This window comes from Oncorhynchus clarkii, chromosome 20 (genome assembly GCF_045791955.1).
Source record: "Oncorhynchus clarkii lewisi isolate Uvic-CL-2024 chromosome 20, UVic_Ocla_1.0, whole genome shotgun sequence".
Taxonomy (NCBI): Eukaryota; Metazoa; Chordata; class Actinopteri; order Salmoniformes; family Salmonidae; genus Oncorhynchus; species Oncorhynchus clarkii.
This window is the reverse complement of record NC_092166.1, coordinates 41343574-41357980: the sequence shown is the minus strand read 5'-3', so window position 1 is coordinate 41357980 and position 14407 is coordinate 41343574. Positions and strand designations below refer to the sequence as shown.

At 43.1% G+C, this 14407-nt stretch overlaps 1 protein-coding gene across 4 annotated transcripts; it reads right to left on the bottom strand.

Annotated features, from left to right (window-relative positions):
- Nucleotides 1-316: 316 nt before the first annotated feature.
- On the bottom strand, nucleotides 317-14095 carry LOC139376365 (myelin protein P0-like). 4 transcript variants are annotated; one of them, XM_071118815.1, is made up of 6 exons: nucleotides 13844-14095; nucleotides 11891-12057; nucleotides 10936-11149; nucleotides 10612-10741; nucleotides 10001-10049; nucleotides 317-4130 (listed from the first exon to the last, which is right to left on the bottom strand). In XM_071118815.1, the coding sequence occupies exons 1-6, from the start codon at nucleotides 13887-13889 to the stop codon at nucleotides 4041-4043; spliced, it is 696 nt and encodes a 231-aa protein (XP_070974916.1). In that variant the 5' UTR covers nucleotides 13890-14095; the 3' UTR covers nucleotides 317-4040. The 4 variants fall into 4 exon arrangements, with proteins under 4 accessions (XP_070974916.1, XP_070974917.1, XP_070974919.1 ...); XM_071118816.1 differs by having other exon boundaries at nucleotides 317-4428; nucleotides 13844-14078; XM_071118818.1 differs by having other exon boundaries at nucleotides 317-1619; nucleotides 13844-14053.
- Nucleotides 14096-14407: the final 312 nt, after the last annotated feature.

The window sequence follows — 14407 nt, the reverse complement described above, 5'->3', positions numbered from 1 at the left end:
CCCCTCTTGTCTCCTGTAAGGGTAACCTGACCCTCCCCAGCACTAGCACCCCCACCCCGGCCCCTGGGTACACAGAGGGGGCTCTGTGGTGTTACCTGCACCTGCTGTCCCCACTGTCAGGAACAACCCAGAAGAGCACTGTCATAGGCTAGCACCTCTATTGCCACTGAAAACAATAAGAAACAGTGACAACAAACAAACAAACAAACAACAATATTAACCTCACATGTACCATGAAGAACCCTATCAAGAAGTAGATAATCCAACGACTTTTCAAAATAAATTGGAATGGAACAGACATGGAGAACACTAGTCATTTTCATTTGGGTTTATTTTATTCTCCTTTTACAACCGAGATGTGTTTGATGCTTGAATTTTTATTTACCTTCCCTTTACAACACATTTGAAATAACAATCAAATGTATATGATTAGTGCACTTTAATTGTAAGCATTAAAATAAACGTAAAAATGTAAGAAGCTTGACATTTCTAAGAAAGGAATGTTATCTAACAACCAAAATAATACGTACAGTACACAATCCAGACAACAAAACATTGTGAAGACATTTTAAAGCAGTTTGTTTTATGTCAGGAGTCCGTGTGGCTGTACTGAAAAAGAAACGAAAGAAACATTCAAACGGATCACATCTGATGATGGATAGTTGGTTAAACAGCGAAGGGGTGAACAGAACTATGTATTTTCTATTGGCTTAATGAACCATGGTGTGGTTTTAACACACTCCCTATGACCACAGTTAAAAGAACAAAACACATTCAACACTAAACCCTACGCTAACCACCTCGCATAGCCTATCAAACGTTCAGACCCGAAGCTCAGGGTAAGGACCTTAGAAGAGAGAGCTTTAGGGAGAGATGAACCATATCTTCAGCGATACATATGGGCTTTGGCTTGGCTTAACACACAAGATAAGTCTCGCTCTCTCTCTCCAAAGTATCTTCATCCCAGCAACAACCTGTTCTTTTTTTCCAATCACATGACCACCGGCAACATCTGAAGTTAACCTCCCTTATCCTCCTCCTCCTCATCATCACCTCCCTCACCTTGCGAGTGCCTCCTGTAGCCCCATGCAGCTTGCACCTTAAAATAACAAATATTGATTTTCCGCCCCTGGAAAATATGCACCAAAATAAAAACAGCCACACAGATCCCCCTCCATGAACAAGGGCATCAATGTGATAAAATGTCATAAGAAGCTACTATCACACATCCGCCTCCCTCAAACAAAACAAGCATTTTTGTGCACTTGTTCAGTAAAATGTTTCATTATTTGCTTTACTTTAGAATGACATGCATGTACAGTGTTTTTGTCATCTTTTGTTTGACATGACAGTCTGACTAGACACACAGACACACATAAAACACGCACCTTTGCGACCGGCAGAGAGCTATAGCTAGATTAAAGTCTTCAATGAGAACTAATAACATGGATGATTCTGCCCAGTTTCCATCCCTGGCCAATAGGGGGCAGAAGAGAGCGACGTGGCATTCCAACCAGCAGAAAAGGTAGGTGAACGAACGTGCAGGGGTGTGGTGGCATTGGTGGGTGAGTGAGAGGGACGTTGGTGATCAGGGGGGTGGAGGAGAGAGGTGTCCATCACTGAGTTTGAAAAAGAGGGAGGAGGAGGAGGAGGAGAGGAAAGAAAAGAAAAAAAGAATTGCTGAGTTTGTTTGAGATGGGGTCTGGCTTTGACTGATAAAGCTAGATAGAAGAGGCTTAAGTATAGAGTGGATTGGGTAGTCTATGAGGGAACATAGCTTAGCGTCACTAAAGGACACACAGAGAGAGAGAGAGAGAGAGAGAGAGAGAGAGAGAGAGAGAGAGAGAGAATTAGAGAGAGAATTAGAGAAAGACAGTATGTGTGTGTGTGTGTGTGTGTGTGTGTGTGTGTGTGTGTGTGTGTGTGTGTGTGTGTGTGTGTGTGTGTGTAAGAGAGAGAGAGATAGAGAGATCCAGTTACCAGCAAGTGCTAAAATAGGGGGGAGAAATGTGCAGAAGGGATTAACGGGACCAGAATAACACGGAGGAGTAGAAAGGAGGAGTATCCCTTTGTTGTCAGGGCCTGAGAATGTCCACTGGCTGTCAACGTGACGTCATTTCAAGGACTCAGTCACAGAATTCAAAGCAGGCTGCGTCCAAAATGGCACCCTATACAATATATAGTGCACTATGTTTAACCAGAGCCCTATGGGTCCTCGTCAAATGTAGTGCAATATATAGGAAATAGCTGGCCATTTGGGATGTACTCTCAGACACAAACAAACAGGGCTTTTTCTACTCTGCTTTAAATTGCAGCTGTTACAGTAAGCCCGTATCTACTACACCCTTATAGACAGGAATAACCTAGCCTCCAGCTTGCAGTGACAGAAAGGCAGCACAGCACTACGTCCTCCATTAGCTCAAATGTGAAGGGAGTGAATCACCCGGCGATATGAACTTCAATTTGAACCCATCTACACAAGGTAAGAGCTAGGAATCATATTTCTCTCCCTCACTCTGACTCGTCCAGCACAGGGTGCATTCAAACTCTTCACACCGCTCACACCTGATCTGATTGAGCACTGAGCAGCAGGAAGCAGTAACAGAAGTTTCAGGAACTATTTGACCTCTCCCTGTTGGTATTTGTATCTCTATTCAATAGCCTGGTGGGTCCATTTGTTACACTGCATGTCTATACTGGGTCTGCTCTGCCTTGATGCTAGCTAAAAGGGTTATGAGTTGTATGTTCTGCCTCATCATACAAACGCTGAACTCGGTAGGACTCTTGCTTAACTTAGTAGGACTGCTCTTTTATAGGCAGGACTTAATGAGTTAAGGAGATAGGACAAGTGCATCAAAAGGTGGGGCAGGAGGAAAGGGGTGTGGTCTAAAAGGGTGTGGCGTATGGAAGCTGAAGCAGTCAAGTGGGAGGAAGTCGAGTCTTTGAGAAATAAGATTCAGAAAATCTATGAGAGAAAGAGAGATAGAAAAGATAGGATGAGAAAGAGTAAGCATTCAAAGTTTTTTTGAAACTTCTACAGTTTTAACGAAGAGGAGTCAGAATAAAAGTGCTCCCAGTGAAAGACGAGAGGAGAAAGAAGAGAGAACATCAGTCAGTGTGAGGGCAAGTCAAACTTTGACAGATCCTCTCCCCAGGGCCCATAGGGCTCAGGGCAAAGTAGTGCACTGAGTGGAGAATAGGGTGCCATTTGGGACACAGACACAAAATAACAAATCGGGTGGTCCCTGTAGCCAGGACTCTCTGATGTGTGTCGGACAGGCGTAGTTGAGGAATACTGCCTTGCATCACATCTAAGATGTCAGAATGAAAGGCAAACTTGGGAATAGCTTTTAAGATTTTGTCATCAAACTAGCAGTCAGATGGCATTTGATTTGGTTCAAATGGTATGTTTCATGACCTGACAGTAGTAGTTGGAGTGTTTCACTTCCATTGATTGAGCTATCATATTTTTTTTATCACTATTGTGTCTATGTTCACCCCAGTGTGGCATTGAGATCATGATGAATATACTTTGAGTTGTAAAGGCTTAGATCTTGTGGGAAAGAATATACCGTTGAAGACAGACTTAGGCTGCCTCCGAAATAGCACCCTATTCCCTATTTAGTGCACTGCACTACTTTTGACCAGGGCCCATAGGGCTCTGGTCAGAAGTAGTGCACTATGTAGGGAATATGGAGCCATTTGGGACACAGCCGTATAGTTCTTTAAGACTGCCTCCTTAATTAAGGTTCTCCGCTGCCTCCCTCTCCAGTATGATTCTCATTCACTTATTTAAGGGTCAGTTTTTTGGAGAGCTTGGACAGGGACAGGAAACTGGATGATTTGGCCGAGGCGGACCCACCCCCCTTCCCCTCCCCCTCTTTTTCCCACTTGGAGAGCTCCAGCTCGATGGTCATCAGCACCCTACCAGGCCCTGCCCCCTTGGGTGAGTCCCCTCCCCCTGTTCCTGCTCTCTCTGCCTGTCTCATTGCTTTGGGCTGGGCTGTGTGTTGGGGCTCTAGCTCTCTGCTCCCCGTATCCTATTTCTTATCCTTGCGCGACTCCTGCTTCTTCTTTTCTGAGGCGGCGGCCTTCAGCTTGGACGGGTCTCCGATGGAGAGAGTTGGGCCCTGTGGAGAGGAGGAGGGAACAGGGGAGGAGAGGAGTCACTTCAGGAGGAAAGGAGGAGTGTGAGAAAGGAGAGAGGGGAAGAGGGAGGGGGAGAGAAGTTGTGTTAGCACGGGGGAGATGGGTGAGATCGATGGGCATGTTAAAAATGAGGAAACAGATGGATTAGGATTGAAGGAGGGAGGGAGGTATTTACATTAGAGCAGAGAGAGAGAGAGAGGTACATTTAGGAGAAAAAGAGAAAGAGAGTCATATTTAGGAGGTAAGGGGGAGGCAAGTGACGGGGGGCGGTCTCCAGGGCTGCAAGGGGTGACAAAACAGGCATCGATGAGTTAGGGACAGAGTGACAGGACTGCTACAGTCAGATCTAACGTCTGACACAGGTCTGCTACACATCTATTTCCAACATAGCAGGTGTCTTAAAATGCAGCTTTGAGTCAACTTTAACCAATCAACACCCAGACATGCACCAATCACACATGCATTGCCATCAGTTCACTCAAACACATCGATCTACCAAATGGACCATGACAATGACAACAAATAACGTATTTCTGCACATCCTCATCTTACTGGAGCTAAGGACATGGGAGCAAGGGAGTAGACTGGGAAGGTAAGGGCTCGGTACAGAGGCCACCTGCAAGAGGAAAGTCGCCTCTGAGTTAGTGAAAAGGAAAGGTCAGAGCAATCTAATGTAATTACCTTACTGAAAAGCAATCGCTAACATAAAGAGACACTGGGATGCTATGGAAAGGGTAAAAGGTCAAGTGCATGGCTATCGCTACAGTGCCTATAGACAGATACTACGTCCAAAATGGCACCCTATTCCCTATATAGTGCACTACTTAGTCAAAAGTAGTGCACTTCATAGCGAATAAGGTGCCATTTGGGACACAGGCAGAGAAGGGGTTTAGGAGCTAAGCTAAGTCCCTTACTAAATAGAGATATAGACAGGTAGAGGTAGAGATTGATCAGAGGATGGATCGGTTAAGCAGAATACGGATCCAAAAACGAACTGGCTGTTCACCTGTGGAGAGAGAGACAGAACAAGAAGACACAGAAAGAAAGGAAGAAAGAAAGAAAGACAGGGGCTTCTCACGGCCATCCGGAGGGAGTAGAGGAAGGATAGACAGACAGGAGAAGGAGGGAGGACAAGAAAGAGGACGAGACAGAAAAGAAAGTGGGAGAGAGGGACTAGACAAAGGGAATGTGAATGAGCTAGTGAGTGAGTGAGTGAGAGGGAGGAATGGCGAGAATGGGTGGGGACGGTGTGTTTGCTGGGACTAATATTGAGTGCACTGTATTATCATTGCAGTACAGCCTGTTGTGTGCTGTATGCTGCTTCAGGCTCCAGGGTAGTCAGCTACTAATACTCTCTCTCCCACTCTGCCTCCCTCCCCTAATGGAGTAATGGTGAACGAAGATGCCACATGATGGTGGTTCTCGTTCTAAATGGCACCCTATTCTCTATATAGTTCACTACTTTTGACAAGAGCCTTGTGGGGAATAGGGTGCCACTTGGGATGCATCCATTGGCATTCTCGCAGCTTTGTTGTGCAAGCCAAGCAAATAGAAATAGCCCAGATACAGTGGCTGATACAGATTGTGTGGAGTCAGCGTGGCGCTAAATAAGGCCTGTTCAATCAAACGGCATGTTTTACAAGTAAACCCTATAGATGAACACCCTGTTTATTTCCCAAATGGCACCCTATTCCCTATATAGTGCACTACTTTTGACCGTGGCCCATAAGGCTCTGGTCATAAGTAGTGCACTATGTCGGGAATAGGGTGCAATTTGGGAAGTAGATAAGGCCTGTTTGATTAAACAGCACATTTAACAAATATATGAAAACCCCATAAACGTGTTTACATACATAGTTTAAAAGAGAGGAGCCATAGTGAAGAGAAGACTGTTTTGCACATTTTATTTTTCTCCAAAGGTTGTTTTTGTCCCCGCACCATGAAATGAATTGCTCATGGTGAAACTGTGTATGAAACAATACTGTCAGAATTTCAGCAAGTGTCCTTTTGACTGTGAGATATATTATTAATTTATGCACCCAACCTCCAGGCATTTTGTGCAACTGACTGCAACTCAAGTGCAACCTGACAATCCGTCATGTGACAATGCCTGCATCCCAAATAGCACCCTATATAGTGCACTACTTTTGACCAGGACCCTTGCCATTTGGGACGCAACCATTGCAGTTCTTTTGACCAGGAGCCATTTGGCTCTGGTAAAAAAGTAGTAGAGCAATATATAGGGAATAGGATTCAATTTTGGACGTAGTCAGCGAGAGCTGTGGGGAGATGAGAATGACAGTGCACTCTAATGCTGAGGTAGACAGAAGTAAACCCTGAATTCAACCCCTGACCTCTGATACTGTAAAGACCCCAGCCAGCTGCATACCTGATTGATTCCTAAAACAATACTGTGAGGAAACTAACTACACGCCAAACTGTCCCTTGTAGTGTTGAAAAATTGCCTAAACTTTCCCAAAATGTTCAGGTTTCCCAGAAATCCTGGTTCTGGAAAACCTGGGAAAGTTACCAGGATTTAGCAACCCTAGACCCTTGACTACTTCCATTAAGACATCTTAGTGAATTGATCAATACCCTAGGATGTCATTTACCAGCATACATCCTCATTCTATTTGACATGGAATATCTCTCTCACAATATAGAAAATAATTGGATTTAATTCGACCTGGGAGGAACCAGCGGGAATACCAAAAGCTTACAAGAAAGAAAGAGTGTTATATTAATGAAATACTAAGGCCGCATCCCAAGTGCAACCCTATTCCATATAGTGCACTACTCTGGTCAAAGGTAAAGGTAGGTAAAAGGTAAAAATCTGTTGTTCTGCCCCTGAACAAGGCAGTTAACCATCATTGAAAATAAGAATTTGTTCTCAACTGACTTGCCTAGTTAAATAAAGGTAAATAAAATAAATAAATAAAAAATATTTAAAAAAAATAATATATATACAGTGCCTTGCGAAAGTATTCGGCCCCCTTGAACTTTGCAACCTTTTGCCACATTTCAGGCTTCAAACATAGAGATATAAGATATATTTTTTTGTGAAGAATCAACAACAAGTGGGACACAATCATGACGTGGAACGACATTTATTGGATATTTCAAACTTTTTTAACAAATCAAAAACTGAAAAATTGGGCGTGCAAAATTATTCAGCCCCTTTACTTTCAGTGCAACAAACTCTCTCCAGAAGTTCAGTGAGGATCTCTGAATGATCCAATGTTGACCTAAATGACTAATGATGATAAATACAATCCACCTGTGTGTAATCAAGTCTCCGTATAAATGCACCTGCACTGTGATAGTCTCAGAGGTCCGTTAAAAGCGCAGAGAGCATCATGAAGAACAAGGAACACACCAGGCAGGTCCGAGATACTGTTGTGAAGAAGTTTAAAGCCGGATTTGGATACAAAAAGATTTCCCAAGCTTTAAACATCCCAAGGAGCACTGTGCAAGCAATAATATTGAAATGGAAGGAGTATCAGACCACTGCAAATCTACCAAGACCTGGCCGTCCCTCTAAACTTTCAGCTCATACAAGGAGAAGACTGATCAGAGATGCAGCCAAGAGGCCCATGATCACTCTGGATGAACTGCAGAGATCTACAGCTGAGGTGGGAGACTCTGTCCATAGGACAACAATCAGTCGTATATTGCACAAATCTGGCCTTTATGGAAGAGTGGCAAGAAGAAAGCCATTTCTTAAAGATATCCATAAAAGTGTTGTTTAAAGTTTGCCACAAGCCACCTGGGAGACACACCAAACATGTGGAAGAAGGTGCTCTGGTCAGATGAAACCAAAATTGAACTTTTTGGCAACAATGCAAAACGTTATGTTTGGCGTAAAAGCAACACAGCTGAACACACCATCCCCACTGTCAAACATGGTAGTGGCAGCATCATGGTTTGGGCCTGCTTTTCTTCAGCAGGGACAGGGAAGATGGTTAAAATTGATGGGAAGATGGATGGAGCCAAATACAGGACCATTCTGGAAGAAAACCTGATGGAGTCTGCAAAAGACCTGAGACTGGGACGGAGATTTGTCTTCCAACAAGACAATGATCCAAAACATAAAGCAAAATCTACAATGGAATGGTTCAAAAATAAACATATCCAGGTGTTAGAATGGCCAAGTCAAAGTCCAGACCTGAATCCAATCGAGAATCTGTGGAAAGAACTGAAAACTGCTGTTCACAAATGCTCTCCATCCAACCTCACTGAGCTCGAGCTGTTTTGCAAGGAGGAATGGGAAAAAATTTCAGTCTCTCGATGTGCAAAACTGATAGAGACATACCCCAAGCGACTTACAGCTGTAATCGCAGCAAAAGGTGGCGCTACAAAGTATTAACTTAAGGGGGCTGAATAATTTTGCACGCCCAATTTTTCAGTTTTTGATTTGTTAAAAAAGTTTGAAATATCCAATAAATGTCGTTCCACTTCATGATTGTGTCCCACTTGTTGTTGATTCTTCACAAAAAAATAAAGTTTTATATCTTTATGTTTGAAGCCTGAAATGTGGCAAAAGGTCGCAAAGTTCAAGGGGGCCGAATACTTTCGCAAGGCACTGTATATATAGGGTGCCATTTGGGAGGCACGTTAGAGCTATCCACCCCCTAGCCTTGCACTTATACCCCAGTGTGACTGTGTGACTCAGTGTAATTTGAGATAACTGTGAGCCGATAATAGGGCCAGTGATTTTCATTTGACTCAGAATCAGTAGGTTTCCCTCTTTCTCTACTTTCTCTCCCACTGAGAGCAACTCAGTTCCATTCACAGGGAATCAAATTACTGTACTACACGAACTTGCCTCAGCCATTTCACAATGGTGGTTGGTGTTATGGGAAGTTCACCCATTTTTACATGGGGCCTTTTCACTGTCTTGTAGTTGATTACCTAAACTGTTTACTATTTTGTTTTGTTACAGAGAAAATTAGTAGACACATTTTGCTGAGATCATTTGCTATTGACTACAATGCATTGTGAAAATGTGTCCAAAGCATGTTGCATCAGAATCCGTTCTGAATGACCCCCCCCCCCCCCAAAAAAAAAAAAAAAACAAATCTTTCTCCCATAAATCCATATTTGCATATTTCGTTGTTGTAAACAGCCTCATTAAAACATGGATTTATGGCAAGTAGATTTTTTTTTCAAAAAAATTGTGCAGAGACATCATTCAGAATGGGATTCTGATGTAATATGAGTTGGTGCAGAGTGTTTTAGAATGTTTTATAATATGCTTTAGACATATTTGCATATTGAATTATAAGTCAATATAGCAAGTGGTGACAGCTAAATTTTACAACAAATTTTCTCTGTAATTAAACAAAATATTTAAAAAACGATATGTGGGGGAGGGATCAACTACAACCACAGAAAGAGTGAAAAGAAGGCCACGTAAAAATGGGTGAACTTCCCCCGACTATTTACCCATTGTACTGTGTTTGTTGGCCCTTGAGGAGGTGGTAAAACGAACGGAGGAAGGATATAAGAGTCGGGGAGGGGCGGTCATTTAGCTCTTAAGCTTTTGGGCGACTGACTGGATTTAAAACGTTCCAACACTCGATGACTGTTTCGTTTAATAGCAGGAGAGGATTATTACACGTGTTTGCTTTGGTGGTGCCATAATGCCTGCTCTGTGGGCCTCTTACTAACAATACCGTGCTGAAAGTGTGGTTCTGTGGCTGTGTGAAAACCAAGTTGTTATGGTATGCGCTGTCATATAGGTGTTGTACTCTTACATGACTTGTGTTGTACGGTACTTGTGTGCTGTAGTTGTGAGCTGCTGTTGTTGTCGTTGTGTAGTTGTGAGTGAGCCGACGACGAGAGGACTTGCCTGTCTCTGCTGTGATCCCTCTTTACCCTTCCCTTTCTTTCCATGTTTGCTGGAGGAAACAAAAGAGAACAACGTCAGGTGGATGTCACACCTCTCCCTCCAGTGGTCAAAGCAATATACTGTTGCTGTTACAGTATAGTCCTGCTTTGTAGCTATCACAAAGAACAGAACAGCACTGACTCTCCGGGTAGGTTAGGAGACAAGAACGTATATACAGAACTGGAATGGAACTACATTACCATGGAAATCATGCATTGCAGTACCAGGTTAGCCGTAGTGAGTACCAGTCAAATTGCCATGGTCAGAGGTTCCAAGTCTGTTCGATTCGTCATATTTATATGATCATAGACTGACTGTAGAACTTAATCAGCGGTCAACTAAATGCCACCTGTGGTCTGTGTGGTGTAGCTGTATTGCCATAGCCTCTGCAACATTTTTGACAAAACTTTTCCCCACCGTCATCCTCTTTCTCTATCTGTTCAATAAAATCTGAAAAATACCTTTACAAGCAAAAGAACTGAGTGCCACCTAGTGCCAGCTAAACCATACAGGTGTCCAGGCCGGGGATGGGCTCTGGCTTTGGCCCTAGACCGAGGCACAGGGGCACTGACCTGACACTGAGGTTGAAGACTCTGCGGGCCACCAGGAACCTCATGAGATAGTAGATGACAACGATCAGCAACAACAGACCCAGCACTGCACCGATGATGGACCCCGTGATCACTCCGGCCTGGATGGGAACTGAGAGATAAAAGAGAAGGCAAGACAAGGACTGTCTACTTGCCATTCTAGGGATTCTATATGTAATTATATAGCCTGGTCCCTGATCAGTTTGTGCATTCATGCCACTCCTTGTCATGGCAAACATGCAAGGAGTGCAGGCATGACAACGAGTGGCAAAATCGAAACCCAGGCTAGTAATTCTATGCTCTCACCCTTCTCAAAGACCAGCAGTCTGACACTGGAGGCGCGTCCCACTATGTCAGGTGGGTTCTTGGCATCACAGGTGAAGGTGCCGTTGTCTCCGTAGTCTAGGTTTTTGAGCAGGATGGATCCGTCCCGGCGACCAGGGTTCCCCACAAACTCCAGCCTGTCTCTGAAGGGTCCCTTGTTGTCTACGTAGGGAGCTCCACCGGTGTAGTGGAAGATCTGGAGTCCGGAAGACCGTAAAAGGGATTCAGTGTCTTGTCTGCTTTTACATCTCGGCTAGCCTGGATGCCAGTCTGTTTCTGCTCTCTTACCAACTCCTTATGGAACTGTCATGGCAACATTTTTGTTGGCAAGAGAGCAGAAACAGATCTGAGTCCAGACTACATCTAGGCTGAAGATGACATGAATTGTTAGATACGGTACAGATGAAATGTGCTAAAAGGAGAAGCTTGTAAATTAAGTCCATTATTTGGATCTAAACAACTGTGCTAGAGAGAAAGGGACAGGAAGGAGTAAGAAGGGGGTGATATCGTTTCAGAGGGAGAGAGGCAAGAGGTGGGTGAAAGCAGAGGAGAGAAGAAGAGTGAGATGATGAAAGTAGGAGAGGGGGACAAGGGGAATATGGGGGGGTGAGATTGGGGGCCAAGGAGGGCAAGGCACAGCGAGAAGAGAGAGCTAATAAGATGGAGATAAGGTGCGAGGGACTGAAATTAAAGAGCTGGCACCAGGTTAGATGAGGGGAATGAGAAAGAAGTGATAGGTCAGTGTCCCAAATGGCACCCTATTCCCTATGTAGTGCACTACTTTTGACCAGGACCCAAAGGGTGCATTATATTTAAGGAATAGGCTCATAGGGCTCTGGTTAAAAGCAATGCACTATCTAAGGAATAGGGTGCAATTAGGGACGCATCCATAGAGGAGGCTAGAGGAGGATAATGATAGAGGAGAGTATATATGTACAGAGATGGCGTCCCTGGCACCGTCGGGCCGGTAGCTCCAGGAGAAGGTGACGTCATCAGAGGTCCAGCGCCAGGAGAAGAAGGAGCAGGAAAGACGGATGTCGGAGCCCACCAGGGCGTGACGCTCCCAGCCCGTGTAGATGACGATGGCCTCAGACTGCTGGGGCACTATAGGGGTTAAGACACAGGGTTAAATAGGAAAGATCAGCACCCATGCGGTTCATAATGACCTTTTTCACACTTCCTGGTTTGAACCATGACCATTTGTTACCTCCAAGATACCATTGTACCATTGCCTGTATGTAAGCTTCTACCATTGTAAATGTTTATAGTGGCTTCAATACAAATATACAAACGCGAAAGATCATCACTGCATGCTTCAAAACTATTCTGGGGATATAAAGGATATACATACTATGAAAACAGACAATAGGATAGAGTGGACTGGAGCAGACATGGTTAAATAAGAAGAATACGTAGTACACACTTACAAAATGTGCCTCTGGGATGTATGGCAGAGAAAAGGGGTTTTATTTTTAGTTGCAAGGGATTGTTCCAGACTATGGTTCCAGTAGACTATTGTGGAGTATTAAACAAACACAACCTTTAAAACTATTCTCCTGTCGATGTACCGTTTAATATACTATGAAAAGACAGTCAAGAGGATAACAAGTTGAAGTTCATTTCAATGTCTTTCAGTCGCAAAGCCTTTTTCAGTCTTTCATTCAATCCCTTTTACATACACACAACCACTATTTATGCAAGGTTCAATGAGGTGTGAACATGTGCAATGATAGCATGCAGCAAGGATTGGCTTTGATATGAACTAAAAAGTACAACGTAGCTACCCACAGAATATAAAGAGCTTATGTTGTGACCTTGACAAATGAATGTAAATTCTATATTTGCCATAAAATCAATATATCACTTCCATTGTGAATGCAATTAGTACTGCAGTACAACAACCACCACCAATTATGTATCTACAAACATTGCTATCATCAATTACTTTCACTGGTATTTTGGGGTATTTGGTATTCCGTTTGATTCAAGATTTTGACCCAAGATACTGACTCACACACAAATCACATTCAGAACTCTAAAGATGCACATTTCATACTTTCACATGCAGCTCGGAACTCCAGCGTCCTTCAATAAATGATGTCAGCCAGCACAGAAGTTGTCAATCGAGTGAGACTTGGCGTTTTTAATTGCATTTTGACAAAGCTGGAAAGAAGATCTCCACTCAAGTGTAGAAATGCTGTCAATACCACAGTCTCAGAGTGAGTCCCAAAATGTATGCCCTCATCTTAACTTTGCGAGCCTTACGGAATTAACTCTGTATGAGAGAAACACGGATGAAGAACAAAATGTTGCTGTAGTTATGACAATAATAGTCAAAACAATATAACATCTGTATAACAACGTATGACAAGAAAAAGCATCTGCGCAGGTTTTCCTTTACTTCCTTTCCCTTTAATTCATTCATCAAGAAAGGCACCAACAACGCAGAACCCAGAGTCAACCAGATTCAGTGACCCCCGGGATTAGTTTAATGTACAGCTGAGAATGAAATACCAAGCATGTATAAAGGGCTTTTTATAATAAAATGAAAAGAAAGCATACGAGATCATTCATCATAAATGTTATTCATTAAAATTGTGTCACCGATACTATGTGAACTTTAACCTTCAACTCAAGATGATGATACATTTTAGACCACACTTTTCACGTGCAACTTTAAAGCAGACCAGAAGGATTAAACATAGAATTAACATATTAGAAGTATATATTTTTTTAACCATAAATCCCCCCAAAATATTTGCGATAACAAATTACATTACAGTGGACTTATGACTGTGTTACAGTGTAGCAACTATTGTAATGAACCATTGTACTTAGGGTTAGGACTAAGGTCAGGGATATATTAGGAAAAATTAAATATACTTTTTACCTATTCCCAGGAGTATGACCGACGCTAGCGCCAAAATGGTCAGCATGGTTCCTGACTCTTTGGGTTCTTCAAGTGATGTTGCAGACCTCACTGGATGCTGCAGAAGAGTCCCACTATGAAGTGATGGAGAGATAGGACAGAGGGTGCAGGGTTCCAGGACAGAGGGCTTCACAACAGGACATCAGTGTCCCAGGTTTTATAACCAACCACACCCCTTCGCTCTCCACTGCTCGGCCCCATTCCTCCCTCTCTCCACCTCTTTCTTTCTCTCCAATCTCATTGAAACAAATCAAACAATCAACCCCATTGAAGACCAAAATAAAACCCTTTTTTTTTTACATTCAAGAGTGATATTAAGATGCAGTGAAAAACAACGTACTGTAGAAAGATACTGATCAAATTCACTGAAGTAGCAGTCAAAGCTTGAGTCAAATGTACACAAATCTGCACTACTATATGACAGCATCATGTACATTCCTGAGTATCATTACTTTATTGTCTTACTAGCACTGCTTTTGCTGATAGCTGCATAATTGTGGAACGTTTTTTCCTTGCAATGACTGA